A 24672-nucleotide genomic window follows, 5' to 3' on the forward strand; every position below is an offset into this window, starting at 1 on the left:
TTTTCTACGAAATTTGGTGAAAACTTACCTTATTATGTCCCAAATACACTGTAATTTATTTGATTTAAAATATTAATTTGTTCATCTTATTTTGACTTAATACCAAAAAAACACTCTAATTTTCAATCGAAAATTCACGTGTCAAAATATCAGCTTTTTTCAAAAAGTCGATAGGCATTTTGTTCGTTAAAATGTCTATTTTCTGATGGTGTAAGAAAAATTTTACATTAGCATACTATAGAACATGTTCTAGTAAAATTCAAAAAGTGAAAAAAACTTGAATTTGAAAAAAAATGTTTATCATTGTTTACAATTTTGGCCTATTTATTCAAATTTACACTTTTATTACTCAAAAAACGTAAGATTTCATGTAACATTGATTAATCTTACGTTTTTTTGAGTAATTAAAGTGTAAATTTGAATAAATAGGCCAAAATTGTAAACAATGATACAAATTTTTTTCAAATTCAAGTTTTTTTCATTTTTTTAATTTTACTAGAACATGTTCTATAGTATACTAATGTAAAATTTTTTTTACATCATCAGAAAATAGACATTTTAACAAACAAAATGCTCACCGACTTTTTGAAAAAAACTGATATTTTGACACGTGAATTTTCGATTGAAAATTAGGGTGTGTTTTTGGTATTAAGTCAAAATAAGGTGAATAAATTAATATTTTAAATCAAATAAATTACAGTGTATTTGGGACATAATAAGGTAGGTTTTCACCAAATTTCGTAGAAAAATTTTTGTTTTTGAAAAAGATAAAAATAAAAAACCGAAAACTCGGTTTTTTGAATTTTTCACATAAATTTTGAGGTTATGTAAAAAAATTGTTGATAAAAAAGTTGTAGATCTTTTTATTACCTACAACTTTGCTATACAACTTTTTTCTATAGGATTTGTAGTTTTACCGGTAATCGAGATATACCATTTTTTACCACTTAAAACTCAACCTACCCACTTCCCGAACTCGGCTCGCCCGTAATTTATTTTTCCTTTAATTTTCATCATATTCACCTCCTTTTCCAATGGGTTTCATTAATTTTACTAGAACATGTTCTATAGTATACTAATGTAAAATTTTTTTTACATCATCAGAAAATAGACATTTTAACAAACAAAATGCTCACCGACTTTTTGAAAAAAACTGATATTTTGACACGTGAATTTTCGATTGAAAATTAGGGTGTGTTTTTGGTATTAAGTCAAAATAAGGTGAATAAATTAATATTTTAAATCAAATAAATTACAGTGTATTTGGGACATAATAAGGTAGGTTTTCACCAAATTTCGTAGAAAAATTTTTGTTTTTGAAAAAGATAAAAATAAAAAACCGAAAACTCGGTTTTTTGAATTTTTCACATAAATTTTGAGGTTATGTAAAAAAATTGTTGATAAAAAAGTTGTAGATCTTTTTATTACCTACAACTTTGCTATACAACTTTTTTCTATAGGATTTGTAGTTTTACCGGTAATCGAGATATACCATTTTTTACCACTTAAAACTCAACCTACCCACTTCCCGAACTCGGCTCGCCCGTAATTTATTTTTCCTTTAATTTTCATCATATTCACCTCCTTTTCCAATGGGTTTCATTATACTATGATTTTTTTTTGGTTTCAAAACCTATCGACCCTGGTCTAATAAACATCGTTTAAATTTAAGATAAACCAAGAAAAATTAAAAGTTTTCAAAAAAACTTAAATTTTGAAAAAAAAGCTTTTTATACCATTTTTGGATATTTTTCCTAATTTTGAATTTTTTAATTTTCTTTGGTTTATCTTAAATTTAAACGATATTTATCAATAAAATGTTCAAATAAACTCAAAAAAAAAATTGATTTTGCTCATAAAAAAGTAACAAGAAGTAAGTCATTTAGAACTTCAGAAATATGGTGTTTTACTTCATCTCAAAAGTTCAAACCTTCACAACAGAAAAACTGCTTGATGAATAAGCCTGAAACTTTGCATATTAATTTCAGGTATATTAAGCTTCAATAATTAAGCCTCAGTTTAATCTTTTCACCCATAGAAATTAAATAGCGGTACATTTTCTAAAAATCCGTAAAAATGTCTATTTTGATAGCTTTCCTAAATTAATCTCAAAAATAAGAAAACATTTTTTTTACAAAGAAAACTTAATTTCTTTGTAGAGAATTGAATGAAGTTTTTAATGTGTCCTTAAATTTTCTGTTTAATGATCCGTTGTTGAGATATTGATAGTCAAAGTCAAAAGTATGGTTTTTGGTTTGATGACTGATATTGCAGTGTAAAAAAAATCGTAGAAGTTTGAAACAAAAAGAATTCTAAAGCCAAATAAAAAACCTTTCTAAAAATAATAATCATTTTATCAGAAAAAATTTTCCCACTTCCCTATGAGAGAAGTAAAAACAAAAAAAAATTAGAAAATTTTGGTTTTTGAACATTTCCAACAATTTTGCTATTTTACCGTTAGAAAAAAAAATATTTTAATATTTAATCCTAAAACTAGAAGAATAGAGCTTTCACATCCTTTTTATTTTGTCATGATGCGTTTATTTTTTACTGAGATACAGCCTATCGAAAATCACTAAAATAATCACGATTTTTTTTTGTTCCTTTAATTTTTTGGGCTAGTGTATTTATATGAACCAGTATCAATGTTATTATTGTAAAATGATAATAATATATGTATGTATGTTTATTTATTTATTTAGCTACAAATTACAATAATTATCACGGTGTTACAAAAATGAGGTTTCAAAATATACGCGGGCGGAGACCTTTCAGGTTTCGTAGAGCTAGTCGCACTGATTACGAAACAGTATTTGAAAATCCCCTAACACCCCCAAAATCTGGAGTTACGGGCAAAAAAACGGTTTTTTGGACCTTCACCCATTGAAAAAATTCTAGCTTCGACAATTTTTTACCCATTTTTGATTTTTTTGCAGTTTCTGATAGAAGATAAATATACCTTTTCAACAATGTATAAAACATGTAACTCGGTTAAACCACTTAAAATTTATAAGCTGTCAAAGTTCAAAAATTCCATTTTTTTCGTCATTTGCCCAACTTCGGCTTCAATTTAAAGTATATGTTTTCTAAACAACATGCTATTTAAAAAATATATTCTTAAACTATATCTATTTCTCAATCAATCGAGGTATTTTTTATGAAAATCACTTCAAAATTGGCTTAGAAAAAATAATTTTTCAATTTCAACACAGATACAGAAATTTGAACTTTTAGGTATAGAACAAAAACGTTTTTTCGGCACGTAGTAGGATGGGTCTATCTCCCCCCGTTTAGGTGGGAGGGGCATTTTTCTAAAAAAATTATCAAAATAAAAAAAAATTATTAAAAAACAACGGCAACACTTACAGTAATAAATGATACTACTTCCGAAAGGAAAAATTGTACATTTGATTCTAATTTTTAAATCAATATAATATAACCAATAGTTTTTGAAATAATCGATTTCAAAGTTAAAAATAGGTGAAAAAAAATTTTTTAAACTCATTTTATACTATTTTTGTCCAGACTGTGAATTTTATAATTTTATTTATAAATTTTTTCAAAATATTTGTTGTTTTTATTTGTTTTTATTTTCCAATTTTCTCAAAAACTAGAAGACAAAGAAACATATAGTTTTCACTGTTCTTTAAGGAATCAATTGAGGCAGTTTTCTGTGTGACAAAAATAGTATAAAATGAGTTAAACAAAAATTTTGTTCGCCTATTTTTAACTTTGAAATCGATTATTTCAAAAACTATTGGTTATATTATATTGATTTCAAAATTAGAATCAAATGTACAATTTTTCCTTTTTGAAATGGTATCATTTATTACTGTAAGTGTTGCCGTTGTTTTTTAATAATTTTTTTTTATTTTGATAATTTTTTTTTAGAAAAATGCCCCTCCCACCTAAACGGGGAGAGATAGACCCCCCTCCAAAAGAAAAAAATGTTTGTATGTAGCTCCTCTACAAAAACCCGTTATCAAATCCTGGCGCCCAAGTTATCCTACTACGTGCCGAAACAACATTTTTGTTCTATACCTAAAAGTTCAAATTTCTATATCTGGGTTGAAATCGAAAAATTTTTTTTTCTAATCCAATTTTGAAGTGATTTTCATAAAAAATATCTCGATTGATTGAGAAATAGATATAGTTTAAGAATATATTTTTTAAATAGCATGTTGTTTTGAAAACATATACTTTAAATTGAAGCCGATGTTGGGCAAATGACGAAAAAAATGGAATTTTTGAACTTTGACAGCTTATAAATTCTAAGTGGTTTAACCGAGTTACATGTTTTATACATTGTTGAAAAGGTATATCTTCTATTAGAAACTGTAAAAAAATCAAAAATGGGTAAAAAATTGTCGAAGCTAGAATTTTTTCAATGGGTGAAGGTCCAAAAAACCGTTTTTTGCCCGTAACTCCAGATTTTGGGGGTGTTAGGGGATTTTCAAATACCGTTTCGTATTCAGCGCGACTAGCTCTACAAAACCTGATAGGTCTCCGCCCGCGTAGAGTGTTACACCGTATATAATTATTAGCTTTGAGATTGCAAATATAAATACCTACAATTTAGTTTTTAAACAACTTTTTGACACATTTAAATCAATTAAATTAAAATACTTATTAAACAATGTGCAAGTAGCATACAACGGCTCATGTGAACCATAGATCGTTCTATTGAATCTTTGATAAATAAAATCTACTGATCTTAATGAACGTGAATGAGAGTTTATACATATTTGTGACAAAAGATAATTTGAATCAGTTTCACCAGTTAAAATATTAAAAACAAATAAAACACTTGATTTAGTCCTTCGATGAATAAGTGATGGGAGATTGATCAAATTCAATCGCTGGGCGTGTGGTGGTAAATGTCTGTTATCATCTCATGGCAAGTTACGAAGTGCGTTCAAAAGGAATCTCTTTTCCACAGATTCTAAACGGGTAATATTAATACGATAACTCGGACTCCAGACACAGCTACAATACTCAAGACACGATCGCACAAGGGAACAATATAATGTTTTTAATATATAAGGAACTCTGAATTCACTTGCAAACCGACACACAAATCCAAGACGGCTTTTAGCTTTATTAATAATATAGTCGATGTGCATGTTAAAGTTAAGTTTAGAGTGCATTAAGACCCCAAGATCACACATATTATCAACTCTTTGGAGAGGTTGACCGCACAACAGATATGGATTTACAAAAGGTGAATTCTTACGGGTATAATTCATACATTTACATTTAGAAACATTTAGCTCCATATCATTTATATCACACCAAGTAGAGACAGTATTTAAGTCTTCGTGCAATAAACGATGCTTGTTTTTAAACGATAAGCGTAGTTTAACATCATCGGCGAATAAAAGTGGATGGGAATGTTTTATTATATTATTTAGATCATTGATAAAAATTAAAAATAAAAAAGGACCAATGTGGCTGCCTTGAGGAACACCCGATTGCACTATTATCTTTTTTGAAATTTCATTTTTAAAGCAAACATTCTGTGTTCTTTGGTGAAGTTAAGACTCTAACCAAGTTAAAAACCATATAGGGAATCCAATTATTTTCAGTTTTTTAGAAGTAATTTATGATGCACACGATCAAATGCATTGGAGAAGTCCAGGTATGCGACATCAGTTTGGCAACCATTTTGGTTCTTCGTAATAACATCCTAGCAAAACTCCATAAGATTGGTCGCAGTGGATTTATTCTTCATAAATCCATGTTGGTTAGGCGAAATTATGATTTTGTATCTTTCTTCAATTATTCCCAAGACAAGTTTTTCAAATAATTTTGGAATGCAGGATAACTTCACTGTAGTTAGCTATGTTACATTTGTTACCGTTCTTAAAAAGTGGTACAACATATGATGACTTCCAAACGTTTGGGAAAACACCCGTACGAACTGATAAATTAAACAGATAACACAAAGGACGCGCTAAAACAGATATAAAACGTTTAACAATGAAAGGTGGTATTTCATCTGGACCATATGATTATGAATCATCAAGCTTCAGTACATGGTCAATTATATCAGTTTCTTCAAATATTGGTTCAGCTACGTCTAGTTGGGGAAAACTTTCTAAAGTTTTTAAATAATTATCGAATTTATCACAGTTGTTATCACAGTTCAATTTATCACAGATATAATGGCAAGAGTTATCACAGGTTCTTTTAAAGCTAATATCACAGGAAGTATCACAGGTTTTAGGTTTTTTTATAAACAGTTTGAAAAAAGATAGCAAAAATATCACAGATGGTTGTAGGATCACTAGCAGTAAGATTGTTATAAGTCATCAGAGTCGGGAAATTATTTGTTTTCTTTCGGATCTGTTTTGATTTGGTTTTTAATGCTTAATAAGTAAAGATGATAGTTTGACTTAGTTTTAGCATGGAGCTCCATTCTTACAGATGAGTATTTTAAATAATCCACAACCGAATTGGATGTCAAATAACGTCTATACAATTTTGTTTTGAAATTTCTTAGTTTTTTAACTTCTTTATTAAACCATTTTGGAGATTCAGACTCAGAAAATGAGTTTTTAAAAGGAACCCACATAGATAGAAAGTTTTTAAGAACAAAATAAAACAGAGAACAGCTACTTTCCACATCAGTAATATTATAAAAATTTGAACAGTTGTAATTCGCTATAAGATTTAAAAACTGCGTATCATCAATTTTACGGAAATCAGGAACTTTTTTACCGCGAACCGAAGATTCGTTATATTGATCTATATAAAATTGAATTTCAATTGAAGAGTGATGGATTGAGTTCTTAAATAAAAATGTATCAGCTGCAGATATCTTTGTTAGTTGCGGAACATCGGTGAAAACTAAGTCCAAAATTTTAAAATTTGTATTTTGTATGTGGTTTACTTGATACAATCCCATATCTGCACAGTCATCAGTAAAATTAGAAACAATTTCTTGTACATTTTCTCCAAAGTCCAAAGGGAAGAAGGGGGTTAAAAATGCACCACCTTCAGGATCAGCCATCCAATTAGCATTGGGTAGATTGAAGTCACCAAATATGAAGCAGGTTAGCATTAGGACATTTTTTGCATGAGAGACAGATAGCATCAGCGTGAAGTTTATAAATGTTTTGTGAGGACAGAGGGGGAATATAAGAACAAGTAAATACAAATTGACGATTGAAAACCACCGCCTCAACACATATAAATTCAATCGACATAAAATTTAAATGGTTTATACGATTAGAATGGTGTGATGATCGTACAGCAATTAAAACTCCACCTCCGTTTGTCGAAGTACTATTTGTTTCCGATCTACCACATCTATATATATTATACTCATACTCGGTGCTTTTCAATGGTTGTCCATCAAAATACTTTTGTGTTAACTCTGGAATACCGCAAGGCAGCCATTTGGGCCCTATACTTTTTATAATATTCATAAATGACTTACCATCCGTCTTGAAACATTCGAATTGCCTTATTTATGCGGATGATGTTACAATCTTTAAAACTGTCTCTAATGTTCGTGATTGTGAAATGTTGCAATGTGCAATAGACTCTTTGCACCTTTTGTCTTGCATTAATTTTAATATTCCTCAACGCAATTTCAGAAATGTCCCCAATAGTATATTAATATCAAACTATCGTACCAATTACGAACGTTTTACTCCTTTAAATGTAATGTTCAGTTTATTTAATGTTTTCAATAATAGATTTCATAATTTATTTGACCAATCACTTAATTTATCTCCTAAATTTCAATCAAATTTTTACTCGATTTTGTAATTTATACCTAATTATAATGTTTTGTTAAAATTTGTAAATTAATGTAAATTGAAGCTAGTATTTAGCTGTACTAAATAAATAAATAAATAATTAAATAAATAAATAAATAAATACACAGAATTTCATTATTATATACGGAATCGTTTAGCCAGGTTTCAGATAAAATTATAACATCATAGTCACAATATAAAGATTTATTATATAAGTCATTTAACTTCGATGTCATGCCACTAGTGTTGCGATAGAATATGTTCAGTGTGTTTTTAGAAATCAATCGTTTTTTGGGTGGATAGGTTCACTTGTATATTCAGCACCATTATGAGCTAGGGTATTATATTTATCTTTATCTATTTATAGACCAGGGTCGATAATTTTTGAAACAAAAAAAAATCATAGTAGGATGATACCCATTGCAAAAGGAGGTGAATATGATACAAATTAAAGGAAAAATGAATTACGGGCGAGCCGAGTTCGGGAAGTGGGTGGGTTGAGCTTTTAATGGTAAAAAAATGGTATATCTCAATTTCCGGCAAAACTACAAGTTCTATGGAAAAAAGTTGTATGGCAAAGTTGTAGGTGATAAAAAGATCTACAACTTTTGTATGGACAATTTTTTCCCATAACCTCAAAATGTATGTGAAAAATTCAAAAAACCGAGTTTTGGTTCTTTTTCAAAAAAAAAATTTTTGTCTCCGAAATTTTGTGAAAACTTACCTTATTATGTCTTAAATAACCTGTAATTTATTTAATTTCAAATATTTATTTTTTCACCTTGTTTTGACTTAATATAAAAAAAAACCCTAATTTTCAATCGAAAATTCACGTGTCAAAATATCAGTTTTTTCAAAAAATCGGTGGGTAATTTGTTCGTTAAAATGTCTTTATCTGATGGTGTAAACATAAATTTACATTTGTATACCATAGTAGGGTCAATGTGGGTAAATATAAACAGGGGTAAATGAAAACAAGCTTCTGTTAAATCTCTTTGATGCATACATAAGTACAAATCGCGGACGCATGTATCTTTTATATTATACGTCAAGCTCATTGCTGTCAAGAGAGAATTCATTCGACGAGCGTATTTTCTGTGAAAGATAATTTTTTAAAGTGCCAAACAAGTCGTTAGTCTTTCAGAAATATTTAAAATTTTTGCAGATTCAATTAAGTCAAAACAATTTGCAAATACTTTTTAGTTTCGAATTTTGATGTAGATTCTATGTCAAACAAACAAATTTTAAAATACAGGACATTTATGTCGATTTGCATGTGTTTACATTTACCCCAGAATATTTTTCATGATGGGAAAATGTAAACTACGAATTCTGGGGGTAAACGTAAACATATATTTTTGCTGAAATTATTGGTTTTAATAAAAATAAAGTAGTTTCAGTCAATTACTGTTGCTAAAGTGCCACGGAGTCACACTTTAAAGTAGCCAACACATCGTTTTCAGTGAATGATGTTGCAAAATCGGTCTTTGACGTAAAAAAAATTAAAAATATGACGTTCAGAGCTGCTCAGGATGCATATTGGGTGCCTATATAAAGAATCAAAGGAAGAAAACAAAAACTTTTATTGGAATTTGAAAAAGTTTTTGTGAAATACCTTCTTGAACGTTTTTCAAGTCATTATCCATATGATAAAGAGGAAATTCAAAATTATAAACCACCGTTTACATTTACCCCGAATTTGTAAAAAAACACAAATATGGTGGAGTATTTGTAAACATGCCATATTTGACAGTAATTTAAACAATTTGGAAAATATTTGTTTATACCTATTTATAAAGAAGAATTGCCATCATTTCATATTTGTATTTGAAGATACCATTCAAGTTGTTCCGTGACTAGATATTAAAATCTCAAGTCAAAAGAAAAAAAAGACATGAAATTGTTTACATTTACCCACATTGACCCTACATATTCTCGGAAAATGCAAAAAATGAAAAAAGCTTAAATTCGAAAAAAAATTGTATCATTGTTAACAATTTTGGCCTAAATTTTAATAAAAATTTACACTTTAACTACTCAATAACCAATAGATTTATCAATGTAACATAAAATCAAATGGTTTTTGAGTAATTAAAGTGTTAATTTTAATAAATAGGCCAAAATTGTTAATAATGATAAAAAATTTTTTTCGAATTTAAGTTTTTTTTTCATTTTTTGCATTTTCCGAGAATATGTACTATGGTATACTAATGTAAATTTATATTTACACTATCAGAAAGAAGAGATTTTAACGAACAAATTACCCACTGATTTTTTGAAAAAAACTGATATTTTGGCACGTGAATTTTCGATTGAAAATAAGGGTGTTTTTTATCATATAAGATTTAAAAACTGCGTATCATCAATTTTACGGAAATCAGGAACTTTTTTACCGCGAACCGAAGATTCGTTATATTGATCTATATAAAATTGAATTTCAATTGAAGAGTGATGGATTGAGTTCTTAAATAAAAATGTATCAGCTGCAGATATCTTTGTTAGTTGCGGAACATCGGTGAAAACTAAGTCCAAAATTTTAAAATTTGTATTTTGTATGTGGTTTACTTGATACAATCCCATATCTGCACAGTCATCAGTAAAATTAGAAACAATTTCTTGTACATTTTCTCCAAAGTCCAAAGGGAAGAAGGGGGTTAAAAATGCACCACCTTCAGGATCAGCCATCCAATTAGCATTGGGTAGATTGAAGTCACCAAATATGAAGCAGGTTAGCATTAGGACATTTTTTGCATGAGAGACAGATAGCATCAGCGTGAAGTTTATAAATGTTTTGTGAGGACAGAGGGGGAATATACGAACAAGTAAATACAAATTGACGATTGAAAACCACCGCCTCAACACATATAAATTCAATCGACATAAAATTTAAATGGTTTATACGATTAGAATGGTGTGATGATCGTACAGCAATTAAAACTCCACCTCCGTTTGTCGAAGTACTATTTGTTTCCGATCTACCACATCTATATATATTATACTCATACTCGGTGCTTTTCAATGGTTGTCCATCAAAATACTTTTGTGTTAACTCTGGAATACCGCAAGGCAGCCATTTGGGCCCTATACTTTTTATAATATTCATAAATGACTTACCATCCGTCTTGAAACATTCGAATTGCCTTATTTATGCGGATGATGTTACAATCTTTAAAACTGTCTCTAATGTTCGTGATTGTGAAATGTTGCAATGTGCAATAGACTCTTTGCACCTTTTGTCTTGCATTAATTTTAATATTCCTCAACGCAATTTCAGAAATGTCCCCAATAGTATATTAATATCAAACTATCGTACCAATTACGAACGTTTTACTCCTTTAAATGTAATGTTCAGTTTATTTAATGTTTTCAATAATAGATTTCATAATTTATTTGACCAATCACTTAATTTATCTCCTAAATTTCAATCAAATTTTTACTCGATTTTGTAATTTATACCTAATTATAATGTTTTGTTAAAATTTGTAAATTAATGTAAATTGAAGCTAGTATTTAGCTGTACTAAATAAATAAATAAATAATTAAATAAATAAATAAATAAATACACAGAATTTCATTATTATATACGGAATCGTTTAGCCAGGTTTCAGATAAAATTATAACATCATAGTCACAATATAAAGATTTATTATATAAGTCATTTAACTTCGATGTCATGCCACTAGTGTTGCGATAGAATATGTTCAGTGTGTTTTTAGAAATCAATCGTTTTTTGGGTGGATAGGTTCACTTGTATATTCAGCACCATTATGAGCTAGGGTATTATATTTATCTTTATCTATTTATAGACCAGGGTCGATAATTTTTGAAACAAAAAAAAATCATAGTAGGATGATACCCATTGCAAAAGGAGGTGAATATGATACAAATTAAAGGAAAAATGAATTACGGGCGAGCCGAGTTCGGGAAGTGGGTGGGTTGAGCTTTTAATGGTAAAAAAATGGTATATCTCAATTTCCGGCAAAACTACAAGTTCTATGGAAAAAAGTTGTATGGCAAAGTTGTAGGTGATAAAAAGATCTACAACTTTTGTATGGACAATTTTTTCCCATAACCTCAAAATGTATGTGAAAAATTCAAAAAACCGAGTTTTGGTTCTTTTTCAAAAAAAAATTTTTGTCTCCGAAATTTTGTGAAAACTTACCTTATTATGTCTTAAATAACCTGTAATTTATTTAATTTCAAATATTTATTTTTTCACCTTGTTTTGACTTAATATAAAAAAAAACCCTAATTTTCAATCGAAAATTCACGTGTCAAAATATCAGTTTTTTCAAAAAATCGGTGGGTAATTTGTTCGTTAAAATGTCTTTATCTGATGGTGTAAACATAAATTTACATTTGTATACCATAGTAGGGTCAATGTGGGTAAATATAAACAGGGGTAAATGAAAACAAGCTTCTGTTAAATCTCTTTGATGCATACATAAGTACAAATCGCGGACGCATGTATCTTTTATATTATACGTCAAGCTCATTGCTGTCAAGAGAGAATTCATTCGACGAGCGTATTTTCTGTGAAAGATAATTTTTTAAAGTGCCAAACAAGTCGTTAGTCTTTCAGAAATATTTAAAATTTTTGCAGATTCAATTAAGTCAAAACAATTTGCAAATACTTTTTAGTTTCGAATTTTGATGTAGATTCTATGTCAAACAAACAAATTTTAAAATACAGGACATTTATGTCGATTTGCATGTGTTTACATTTACCCCAGAATATTTTTCATGATGGGAAAATGTAAACTACGAATTCTGGGGGTAAACGTAAACATATATTTTTGCTGAAATTATTGGTTTTAATAAAAATAAAGTAGTTTCAGTCAATTACTGTTGCTAAAGTGCCACGGAGTCACACTTTAAAGTAGCCAACACATCGTTTTCAGTGAATGATGTTGCAAAATCGGTCTTTGACGTAAAAAAAATTAAAAATATGACGTTCAGAGCTGCTCAGGATGCATATTGGGTGCCTATATAAAGAATCAAAGGAAGAAAACAAAAACTTTTATTGGAATTTGAAAAAGTTTTTGTGAAATACCTTCTTGAACGTTTTTCAAGTCATTATCCATATGATAAAGAGGAAATTCAAAATTATAAACCACCGTTTACATTTACCCCGAATTTGTAAAAAAACACAAATATGGTGGAGTATTTGTAAACATGCCATATTTGACAGTAATTTAAACAATTTGGAAAATATTTGTTTATACCTATTTATAAAGAAGAATTGCCATCATTTCATATTTGTATTTGAAGATACCATTCAAGTTGTTCCGTGACTAGATATTAAAATCTCAAGTCAAAAGAAAAAAAAGACATGAAATTGTTTACATTTACCCACATTGACCCTACATATTCTCGGAAAATGCAAAAAATGAAAAAAGCTTAAATTCGAAAAAAAATTGTATCATTATTAACAATTTTGGCCTAAATTTTAATAAAAATTTACACTTTAACTACTCAATAACCAATAGATTTATCAATGTAACATAAAATCAAATGGTTTTTGAGTAATTAAAGTGTTAATTTTAATAAATAGGCCAAAATTGTTAATAATGATAAAAAAATTTTTTCGAATTTAAGTTTTTTTTTCATTTTTTGCATTTTCCGAGAATATGTACTATGGTATACTAATGTAAATTTATATTTACACTATCAGAAAGAAGAGATTTTAACGAACAAATTACCCACTGATTTTTTGAAAAAAACTGATATTTTGGCACGTGAATTTTCGATTGAAAATAAGGGTGTTTTTTATCATATTAAGTATAAGGTTAAAAAATTAATATTTTAAATCAAATAAATTACTGTGTATTTGAGACATAATAAGGTAGGTTTTCACCAAATTTTGTAGAAAAAACATCTTTTTGAAAAAGATAAAAACCAAAACCAAAAGCCAAAACCAAAAACTCGGTTTTTTGAATTTTTCATATAAATTTTGAGGTTATGTGAAAAAATTGTTAATGCCTAAGTTGTAGATCTTTTTATTACCTACAACCTTGCCATACAACTTCTTTCCATAGAACTTGTAGTTTTGCCGGAAATCGAGATATACCATTTTTTACCATTAAAAGCTCAACCCACCCACTTCCCGAACTCGGCTCGCCCGTAATTTATTTTTCCTTTAATTTTTATCATATTCACCTCCTTTTCTAATGGGTTTCATCCTACTATGATTTTTTCTTACTTTTTAATGTTTTTGAAGGCTTCGGCACTGGTCTATTATATCTAGATCAGGTTTAAAATATATCAAAAAGTATAATAATAATTTCTGTGTATTTTGTCTTCAAAAAGTGGAGTAAATTTCAATCAAGGAACTTGTATATATGGCAATTTGGGAAAAAAATTAAAAAAAACACATGTTTTGCTAAGATTTCTTGATATATATAGGCCCTAAATTTTATTGCATATTTAATTTTGACTCCATAAACTGCAAAACACCACGCACTCGGGCTGCCGAACATCAAAAAGCTCCCTGTTTGAACACATTCTGTAAAAAATACTCGTAAACAAACACTTGTTACAAGAGCAAGCGCAAGTTTCTGCAGAAAAAGCTTACTTTTTTTTAAAGATATACCTAATTACTTTCTTTCTTTAAGTAAAAACACTTTTTTCCCATCTGACACATCTCAAAATATATGGCTTATCAAAGTTAGTACTTATAACGAACAAAGACGCTTTGATTTGGACTATCGAAAAAAAATTTTATTCACATGTAAAAAAAAATATGCAGTTAGAATAATTATATTTTCTATCCTGAATGTGAACCTAGCAAAAAAAATATCATTTCATAAGTTCTTTTCTTTCTTCAGTAAATACTCTTTTAACCGGTAACTACAAATCTAAAGCATGGATACACGGTACAATTATCGTACCGATTATCGTACAAAATTTGAATCGCATTCGATTGTATCGTATGTGTACACCAAAGTATCCGCTGTACCCATATCGCACGGTTGAATGCTGATGATGAAAAACAAGAGAAAGTATAGTATGCGATTGATTAGATGAGGGTTGTACCATGTGTGGGCTTTTAATTCACCTATGATTCAGTTTTTGAGATTACATACATTTTTTTTAACTACATCCAAATAATGGATAAAAATGAGAAAATTTATTTGAAAGATAATGAAATCGTAAGTGAATCGCATGGTGTTTGTGCTTTCTTTCGATATTGTTAACGATATCGGTACATCTCAAGTCGTGTACGATGATTGTATCGTGTATTCCATGCTTTACTTTCATTATTTGTTTTTCTTTTTATTGATCTTGTGAGAAAATTGAACTTCATTTGTTCATTCATTTGAAATTGAAATCATTAATTAACTGTCGACTTATTCATTCAGACTTATTACTTGAATTTTGCATACTTGCTCTACATTTTTGGCAAATTTGTTTGTTGATTTTTTTCCACAAGTCGCCGCACTGTGCGGTGCCTACAGTACTAGAGTGATCGCAAGAAATCGATTTTTGAAATTTGGTCTACATCAGGATAACATCGGGATAACTATTTTGAATTTGGGTTTATTTTTGACATTTGACAATTTTACATCCAGATGTATTTTGTAAACTAGTGGATAATATGTCCGTTAAAGTGAACTAGGAAGCCAATATTCTGAGTTAACTTACAAACGATTTTGTAGCTTGGAAATTTTTTTAGTTTTTAATGATAGAAGTCTTTAAACCAGCATGTCTTGCTATCTAAAATGGTTGCAGAGTTTATAATTCATGATACCTACCTAGATGTAGCAAAACATTTATCTGAGTTAAACTCAAAACTGCTAGGAAAATTCATAATATAACGAATATATGAACAAATGCAACGTTCAAATGCAAATGTGCATTCAATGCAACTTAGCTCTTTTGGAATATCAGAAGATAAACCAGGATTTGACGTATCAAAAATAGTAAGCAAAAAAATCTAAACTAAAATTGAATACGTAATGGCTTGCAGAATATTTTTTCTTGAAAGACAAGTTTTCTTGATTTTTTTCGATTTGTTCCATAAACATAGAATTAATGCCGAACAAGTGAAAATGGAGGAAAGCGATTTCTAGTTTGACTCCGAAGTAAGTTCCAAATTCGTTGAAATGCCCGATTTTATAAGTATTTTTGTCTACTTGAAAACTGCTATATAAAATCGTTTGCAAATTAGACAGTACCCTTCAAGCAAACAAGTCCGACCTCGGTCCGAATCCGCTCCGCCGAATCCGGGTCCGAAGGCGGCTCGAATTAGTATGGAAATTATAATCACCGCGGAGCCGATTTTATATGTATTGGTTTTTTCACCACGATTTCTCCTTCGACTTTGTGTTCATACACAAAAAGTTGCAAGTGTGTGAGTGTAACCCCGCTTTTCTCGGTCGGAGTGCCTTTTCTGAACTCCGTTTTCTTGCTTGAAGGGTAGGTACCTGTCGATGCGAGCAGTTATTTCAGTCATTAAGAGGAATGAGTAACCTATAAAATCCTGCATAAATAACTTTGGTCTGAGAAAAAATGGTAAATGAAAAAAAATAGTTTCATCATTCTTGCTGTTTTTTTTTTTTACAAAAATTGTTTTACCTATTAAAATTGTAGCTTAACATATTCTGCGGCCCACACAAATTTGTATCTCGCTATTTTGGTCCCTTGTAACCATTGAGTTTGACATGTCTGGTCTACTTGGTGCCGACACTCGCTCAAAGTATCCAAAATCTTTGTTTTGCGAAGTTCAAATTTTCAATTGAATTCCGAAGTTCAAATGCGAACATTTTTTTTTTCAAAGTTCAAATGCGAACATTTTTTTTTAATCCCGAAATTTAAATGCTAAATTTTGCCCAAGGGGAGGATCAATACAATTGGGATCTTCTGTGGCCTGTGGGGAAACGTTTGTGGTATATTTGAATTGCATCGTTTTTATATAAAGTTATACAAACATCATATATATGTATGTACATATGCATATTTACAAAAACAAAAACATCATTTATTTATTTTCTTCCTTGCAGGATTTCACACGGATCGAAGTATCTCGAAAGAGGCAATGAAGCTCGTCTAGTTATCGACAATGTAACTTACGACTATCAGGGCGAATACGAATGCCGAGCAACCAGCTATATAAATGGTCAGGAACGGACAGTAGTATCGGAGCCAGTATCATTGCAAGTCGTAGGTAAATAAAAAACGATACACACAGAAACACAAAGCGAAACGCGAAACATATCTAACATAACGAATTACAAAAAAAAAATTGCAATCGAAACAACATAAATAAATATGCCTACATACGAGTATAGCATTGCAATACATGCATAGTAGAGAGAGGCTACCAAAGTGGCCGTAGAAAGTTATTTGGGACTAGGTACATTTATGTAGGTTGTAAATGTCTATCGTTTTCGTGGCGGTAAGCATTACCATTTCGATGAACGTTGAAATCCTGCAGTTATAAATCCGAACAAGGGACTTTGAAAGCAGAGGCGTCGGAAGGGGTGTGCGGAGTGTGCCCCCGCTTGTAGGGGCCTCTTGAGCGCCAAATTAAGACGTCTCTGCCTCTTGAAATAAAATCCTACGAACCATGCCCTATTTTTCATTCAAAACAATAAAACAAAAAATTAATTTAATATTGGCTTGGTTCGAATAGATATGGGAATCTGAATTGAGCTGAGTTGTGGCCTGGTCTTAACTTCATTGATCACATTTTGTAAAATCACGAAAGTAAGTTTTGTAAACTGTAAAGATATGTATGTATATAAAGGTTTTTAAAACCAACTAGGTATTCTTTTGTTTTGCAGCTTAAAAAATTATTTGGCCACGTCAGCTTAAAACAGAATGGTTTTTTTACAGCTAAAAATTTTTTTCTCTCAATAGTGTCAAAAAATATGAAAAATTGAACTTATTATATTAAAAGTTTGCTGGAAGACAAATGTGCGAAAAACGAATATTGAAATTACCTTCATATTATAGGTGTTACCTTATTAAAGCTTTTGGTCAGTTTTATTATTCCGGAATTTAGTACTAGAGTTATAATTTTCCTCTCATACCTTGTAACGGTATAAGATTTTTCTTTAACTCTTCCGCCCTGTAGGTACAGATCCTACACCAAAAATATGGATGGAAGAGTGTCCGGTAGGCTACGATCAGGCCAGGCATGTATGGTTGGCTTGCTTAAACTCGTCGGATTTGGGGTGGGTTCTTTGGTCTGCCTTGCTGGACTGCGGCATAAAAATCAGGCCTGTTACTAAATTAAAAACAACGAAACAACAAAAGAAAAGAAAATAAGAAAAGATAAAATAAACTAGGACTTAAATAAAGACTCGGACTAACAAAACCAACAAGTAAAATAAAGCTACGTTACGTTATGATGAGTAAAACAGATGTTCGGAGATAAAAGAAGAATATTCGGACTGGATTGTCTAATTGTCCTTGCGATGCACGGGTGCCTAAGATGTTAACGGCACCCTTGAGCAACCCGCCCCATTGCCAAACTCATATGAGAAAGGCACTTTGGCTGTTGCGTGCTCGAATTAATGCGACAAGCGACAGCCCCTATTACAGTCATCGACGGCACCTGCAAATAGCTCACCATCATTATATCCTACCATTCTGTGGTAATAAGTTAAAAGAGCTTATGTCGACATAACTGAAAATCGATTTTATTTGCTTAACATGTTCACCTTTTGTTCAGCTTTGTTTTAGTCTGGGTCTCATTTCTCTACGCAAAATATAAACCGTTAAATTTAAAAAAAAATCATAGCAGCTTAAGTCTTTTTGGACAAAAACTGCATTTGCATAATAGCTTATGTATATGTTAAAACAAAATCGTCCAAATCTTAAAAGGAATACATTTTTTTAAATCAGCTTAAGTCATGACATAAGCTTTTATGACACTTTGAATTCAAATATATTCATCGCTTGGGTCAACATAAGCTATTTTAAACTTGTGGTCGAGTGAACCATTTGTGTTCTTATGTCGACTTTAGCCATTTTTAAAAACTGCATTTTGAACCAAAACCAATTTTGCAAAACAGCTTAAGTAACATAAGGTGTTTTGTTCCTTGGAATTTGCGCCAAATAGTATACTTAAGTCAAAGTAATATATTTGGTTAATTGTAACGGTCGTCCCAAACGTTTTCAAGAAAAAATATATATATGTAAATTAAGGGTATAAAGCCTGTATCCTAAAAAAAAATAAGTTTTTGGTGAACGGGCTTCAGGTCAAATGAAACAAATATATGAAAATATTTGTTTCATTTGACCTGAAGCCCGTTCACCAAAAACTTACATATATAAATACAAAAAAGGTCACCAACATCAAAAGATCTAAAAAAAATTGTTAGTCCAGCGGCAACAGTTTAAAAGTAATCACAAAAAAAGTACAAAAAAATCATGTCCACAAATTTCATTTGCTTATACTGAAAAATGATAAAAATTGACTTAAGCTCTTTTAACTTATTGACACAGATATTATATAGGTAAATGCTTTTGTATAAAAAATTTCGTTGAAATACGGTTTCGCTTTGCCAGAAAATCAGATTTGAAAAAAGCGGTCATATGGCAGGTACAGTTAATAATAGGTGTGTTTTTTTGTTTATCTATACATAACCCATAACTCACAAAATATATGGCTGCGATTTTTTTTATTATTTTTCTGATAACTGTCACCACCTACCCTATCTACCGTTTTCGTTTCGACGTTAACTTTTGGGACACCCTGTATAGATTTTGTACAAAAAAAACGATTTCGAGATATTTGAAATCAAAACAATTTACGTGTTAAAAACAAAAAAAAACTTTATCTGTATAGACTATTGAAAAATTCAGATAATTATCCAGATTTTACTTTCTCTCGATAAAAACAGTAGTGCCTAGGTACTTTATTTGTTGTGTCATAGGTGTTTTATACAGAAAAACTAAAAATATTAACAAAAAAAGCGGAGAAAATGGGGTTTGAAAAAAGCTCTCATATTTCGAGATATACGCAATGCACTTTCCAGATAAAAAAAAAAACGAAAAAAAAATCAATATGGTTACCTTCAAACGCTTATAACACAAGAACGACGCAACTAATGTTTATGTTCATGGTCTTAAAATGTAGCTAAGAATATATAGAAAAAATTTTTGGTTTTTTGTTAAAAAAAATTGGAATCCAACATGAATGCAATGCCCATACGAATGGTTTTGGTTTTTTGTGAAAAAATGAATCCATCATGGATGTATTGGCCATACCACTAAGAAGTTAAAAAAAAACATTAGCAAGGAACATTTTTGACAGACAGTTGCCAAAGTGTATGTACAGTGGTGCCAAACATCTGGACGGCTTTCAAAAATCTTGATGTCGTTTTTTTGGCACAAAATCTATATAGATAAACAAAAAAACACACCTTATGATTTTCAAAAAAAAAAAAAAAAAAATTCATCAAAAGATAGACCTTGTTTAAAAATTATTATTTTAATTTTTTTAACAAAATCGTTGGAGCCGTTTTCGAGAAATTTCAACTTTACTAAAATCGGTATATGAGAAGTACCGTTATTTTTGGTCCAAAAAAATTAATTTCAAAAAACCACTCTGGAGAGTCGCCAATTAACGGTACACATCAAGTTTGACATTAATCAGTCCATCCGTTTAGGCTGTAGCTTCGTATACAGACAGACTGATAGACTGACAGGCTGACGACAGACTGACAGACGGACTTCCGGCAGGGTTCGAACCTCGGTCATGAAATTTTGGAGCAAATTTGAAAAAAAAGTGGAGCAAATGCAAAATTTCCGGAGTAGATTTGAAACAAAAAAAAAAACTTTAACTTTTAGGAAAGTTTTTTTAATAAAAAATAATTATAAGACTTAAATTAAAGTCTATTCAATTCACAAAAAAGAACTATTTTATGATAAATTCACCTTGGACCAAATTATATTGTTTTATTATCCTCATTAATGCAAGTGGTGGTTCAAAAATTTGTTTGCAATTCTAAAATAAATACAATTTCGATTTAAAACATTCCAATATGGTTAGCAAAGTTAGTTCAGGAAACAATTTTTCTGTGTGGAAAAAGTGGGGTAAATCCTGAAAAAGCGGAGCGTTGAAGTAGATTATTTTTTTCCCTCAAAAGTGGAGCAAATTTGCTCCGATCGGAGCAAGGTTTTAACCCTGACTTCCGGGACCTTAATGGGAGCTAGGGCCTAAAAGGATGGATGGATTTTATTTTTTTTAATATCTCTTTTTTAACGCATAACTCCCATATAAGGTTTTCGAGGGGGCAGTGCCGGTTTTAGCACTACCGGCACCCCTGGGCAAGATTGCACGTGGTGACTCTCAATAAACAAAAAAAAAAAAAATAATAATAATTTTGAAACAATTTTTTAAAATTACGAAAAAAAAGCAATAGCAGATTATGTCTTACCTCTCATACTTGTTTATGAATTTATGTAACAAAGTGCAGTTTAATAAAGTATAGTTCAACTTAAAAAAAATTAAATATTCATGTCACTTAGGCTCAATTGGCAAGTTTAGCTTCATATCTGACTGATCCACACAGGCCTATTCCTGACATTTATTTGAATGGTGTAGTGCTTCCCAAGTGTGAAAAGTTTAAATATCTGGGGTCTATGATAAATAACGAAGGTACTTGTGATGACGATATCAATCATCGCGTAAGCGTAGGGTGGATGAAGTGGCGGGAAAATTCTGCTATCTTCTGTGATCGAAAAATGCCCCCTAAGCTGAGAGAAAGGCTCTACACCACAGTTGTGCGTCCAGCACTCACATACGGTTCACAATGTTGGACAATGTACAAAAAGTATGAGAGTAAGTTAACGGCAGCTGAGATGAAGATGCTTCGTATGACAGCAGGAGTAACAAAGCTTGATAGAATTAGAAGTACGAAGATCCGAGGAAGCCTTCATGTTAAAAACACCATCTCCCAAAAAATTGAACACGACCGACTCAGTTGGTATTGCCATGTTCAAAGGAGAGATCCTGAGAACCCCGTCAAAAAAGCAATATCATACAACGTTCCAACACGAAATAGAAAGAAAGGTAGGCCTAAAAACTCCTGGTACAAGCAAATGCAAAAACACCAGCATTCAGTTGGCCTTAGAAATGGAACAATACAAAACCGGGAGGCTTGCCGCCGATTTCTGAGGTCAACCCGGCGAACCCCACAAGCGGATCACTAGTGTGAAGCAGTAACGTGGGATAGTTATGATCCCCTCGACATCGAGATCATAACAGCGCCGAGAAAAAGGAAGAAGAAGAAGCTTTATATCTGACTTTTTTGTTTAAACACATTTAAAGAGATGTAGATCCAGTAGGTACAGTTGGTTTACAATATTTTTTCAAAAACTTTTTCAACTGCATTAATGTCGTTTTTGATTCAATGATTCACTCATTCTGAAACCTAATAAAAAAGTTCGAATCGCTTCCACTCAATTCTCAATTTAATATCTGTTGTGGTGAAAAATCAAATAAAAATGTTTTGTTTTTTCATTTGGAGAATTTGTTTGATTATTATTTAATGTCGTTTTCGATTGGCTCTACGGAAGCTTCCGGAATCATTCAGAAGCCTTCTGTAAGTGTTTAATTCGCACAAACTTTACAAACAGAACGCTTCTCAGAATAAAAATTCTCTTCTTGATTTCAAAACAGAATTCACTCAAAATCAATAATATCTAAATTAAACGTCAAACCGAATTTCCTAGTAGAAAAGCAAAACGATTTTATTTGATTATTCACCAATACAGATAAAAATTGCAGAATTGAGTGGAAGCAATTCAGACTATTTTATTGGATTTCAGAATGAGTGAATCCTTGAGTGGAACCAATCGAAAACGACATATACTTCAGTGATTTTTAGTAAATTCTGTTTTGAAATCAAGAAGAGAAATTCGCTTCTGAGATGCGAAGCATTTTCGTGCGAATAAATAAACGCTTTCAGCATTCTTCTGATTGATTCCGCACGCTTCCGGACGGCCAATCGAAAACGACGTATTTTTCAATTCTCATACAAAAACGTAGTTTTAATGAAAAATGGAGGAGCTTTCAATGTTACAAGAATTTGAAAATGAGCTCGGGAGTAGTTCCCGCGTCTAGTTTGAAATAAATGAAAATCGTGGACAATAAGAATAATAAATACCAAAAGTGTAAGTGTGCTTACGTTGCACCTATTTGCAACTATTTAAATCTTTTTCTTTAAAGTAGCTATCTACAATATTTGACAAATAACCCATTTCGTGAATACTGTGATCCTTTTTTACTTATGCTGTGTTAAGCTCAGGGGGGTTCTTCCCAAAGAAGCAACAAAACTTGGGTTTTGAAAGTTTATTACGGTAAAATCTACCGCAACAAAAACCAGCTTCCGCTTCTTTCCTTTCCCCGTTCTCTTTTCGTTGCGGCTGCAAAATACTGGCGAAGTTGAGGGCCACCTTGGTCCCATCAGCCATTGGTGTACCTAGCCAGCGTTTTTCAAAAGGAACAAAAACAATTGTTCGTGCTGAAAGTTCGAGTTGGACAGATGGTCCTTTAAATGTCTTATCGAAAATGCCAGCGGATGAGCTGAAGAAGTAAGGAGTCAAGAGGACTCTTACTTACAACCAGGGGCGTACACTCCCTTGGGGCAAACGGGTCGGCGCCCCGGGGCCCCCGACCGACCTTAGGGCCTACACTGGAGACAATGCAGAGAAGGAAACTGCATAAATTGAGTTACGAAGTAAGCAGGGAGACAAATTATGTCATTCAGTGTAATGTATAATGCATTGGTAGCCACACAATATACATATGTATATTGATTTAAAAAAAAGGTTGCCCCCGGGGCCCCAAAAGAAATAAACTGCTTTTTTAAAAGAAAAATTATAATTTTATATTAGGGCCCCAAAAAATATTACTTGAAAAATCTTTGCCACCACAAATAATACATTAGGGGCCCCAAAAAACCAAAAAAAAATTATTTTAGGATCCTCAAAAGTGGTTCAAAACAATCAAATGGAAAATTAAATATAAATTCAGGGGCCCCAACATAAATACATCAGGGCCCAAAATAAAAACATTACGTTATTGGTGGCATTCCGAATATTACTTCAGAAAAGAGGCCCCAATAGATACCTATTAATTCTTGGCTCCAAAAAAATTATATTACATTTAAGGGGCCTTTAAGTATTTAATTTTGAGGCTCTAAAAATAATTTTTCAGAGGCCCCAAAATAAAAAAAATTATGTCTGATGATGGAAAATAAAATATGTATTTTTACTTCAGAACAAAGGCCCCAAGAACTATCAATTCTTAGCTAAAAAATTTTTATTTTAGAGGTCTCTAAATATTTAATTTTGGGGGCCCCTAGTACAAGTGTTTACTACTTTTATGAGAGACATTTTAAGTAAGTATAGCAAAGTCCATTACGAATATATGTGTCCCCTAGAATCAAAAACAATCTATTCCACTTTTTCTTTTATTGAGTTATTTAAAAAAAAAGTTACGAAGCACTTTTTCCCACTTTATTAAAAAAAAACAACTTCTGAATCGAATTAAACATGTACTTTTGATTTTATACTGACTGTGCTTTCCTTTGTCACCCAACGCGTTCCGAAAATATTTAATAATTAATTTTGGAATAGAAGTGTTTTGAAAGTCATGCATAGGAATAGTTTTCTTTTGAAACCTAGCAAAAGAAATATTTTGCTTTATATCAGGAATAGTGTTGTTTTGATTCTCAAAAAATGTGAAGAATGTGGAATACATTCGTTTTGATTCAAAATGTTATATTTCTATAAAGTATAACTCTGGAACAAGTTGACTTTGAAAGTGCTCAACCACTCTAAAAGAAAGAGGTTGAAAAATTGAGATAAACTGCGTTTCTAACTCATTTTTCCCAAAAAGTGGAATAGATTGTTTTTGATTCTAGGGGGCACATTAAAATAAACCTAA

At 30.9% G+C, this 24672-nt stretch overlaps 1 protein-coding gene across 3 annotated transcripts in view; it reads left to right on the forward strand.

Annotated features, from left to right (window-relative positions):
- The window catches only part of LOC129913586 (hemicentin-2), a 358695-nt gene that overhangs the window by 189853 nt on the left and 144170 nt on the right, over positions 1–24672 (forward strand). For all 3 annotated transcript variants that reach the window (XM_055992340.1, XM_055992341.1, XM_055992339.1), the window contains exon 11: positions 16769–16932. In XM_055992340.1, the coding sequence (XP_055848315.1) occupies positions 16769–16932 (164 nt within the window). The remainder of the gene's footprint in view (positions 1–16768; positions 16933–24672) is intronic.

This window comes from Episyrphus balteatus, chromosome 3, assembly GCF_945859705.1.
Source record: "Episyrphus balteatus chromosome 3, idEpiBalt1.1, whole genome shotgun sequence".
In the NCBI taxonomy this organism is placed as follows: Eukaryota; Metazoa; Arthropoda; class Insecta; order Diptera; family Syrphidae; genus Episyrphus; species Episyrphus balteatus.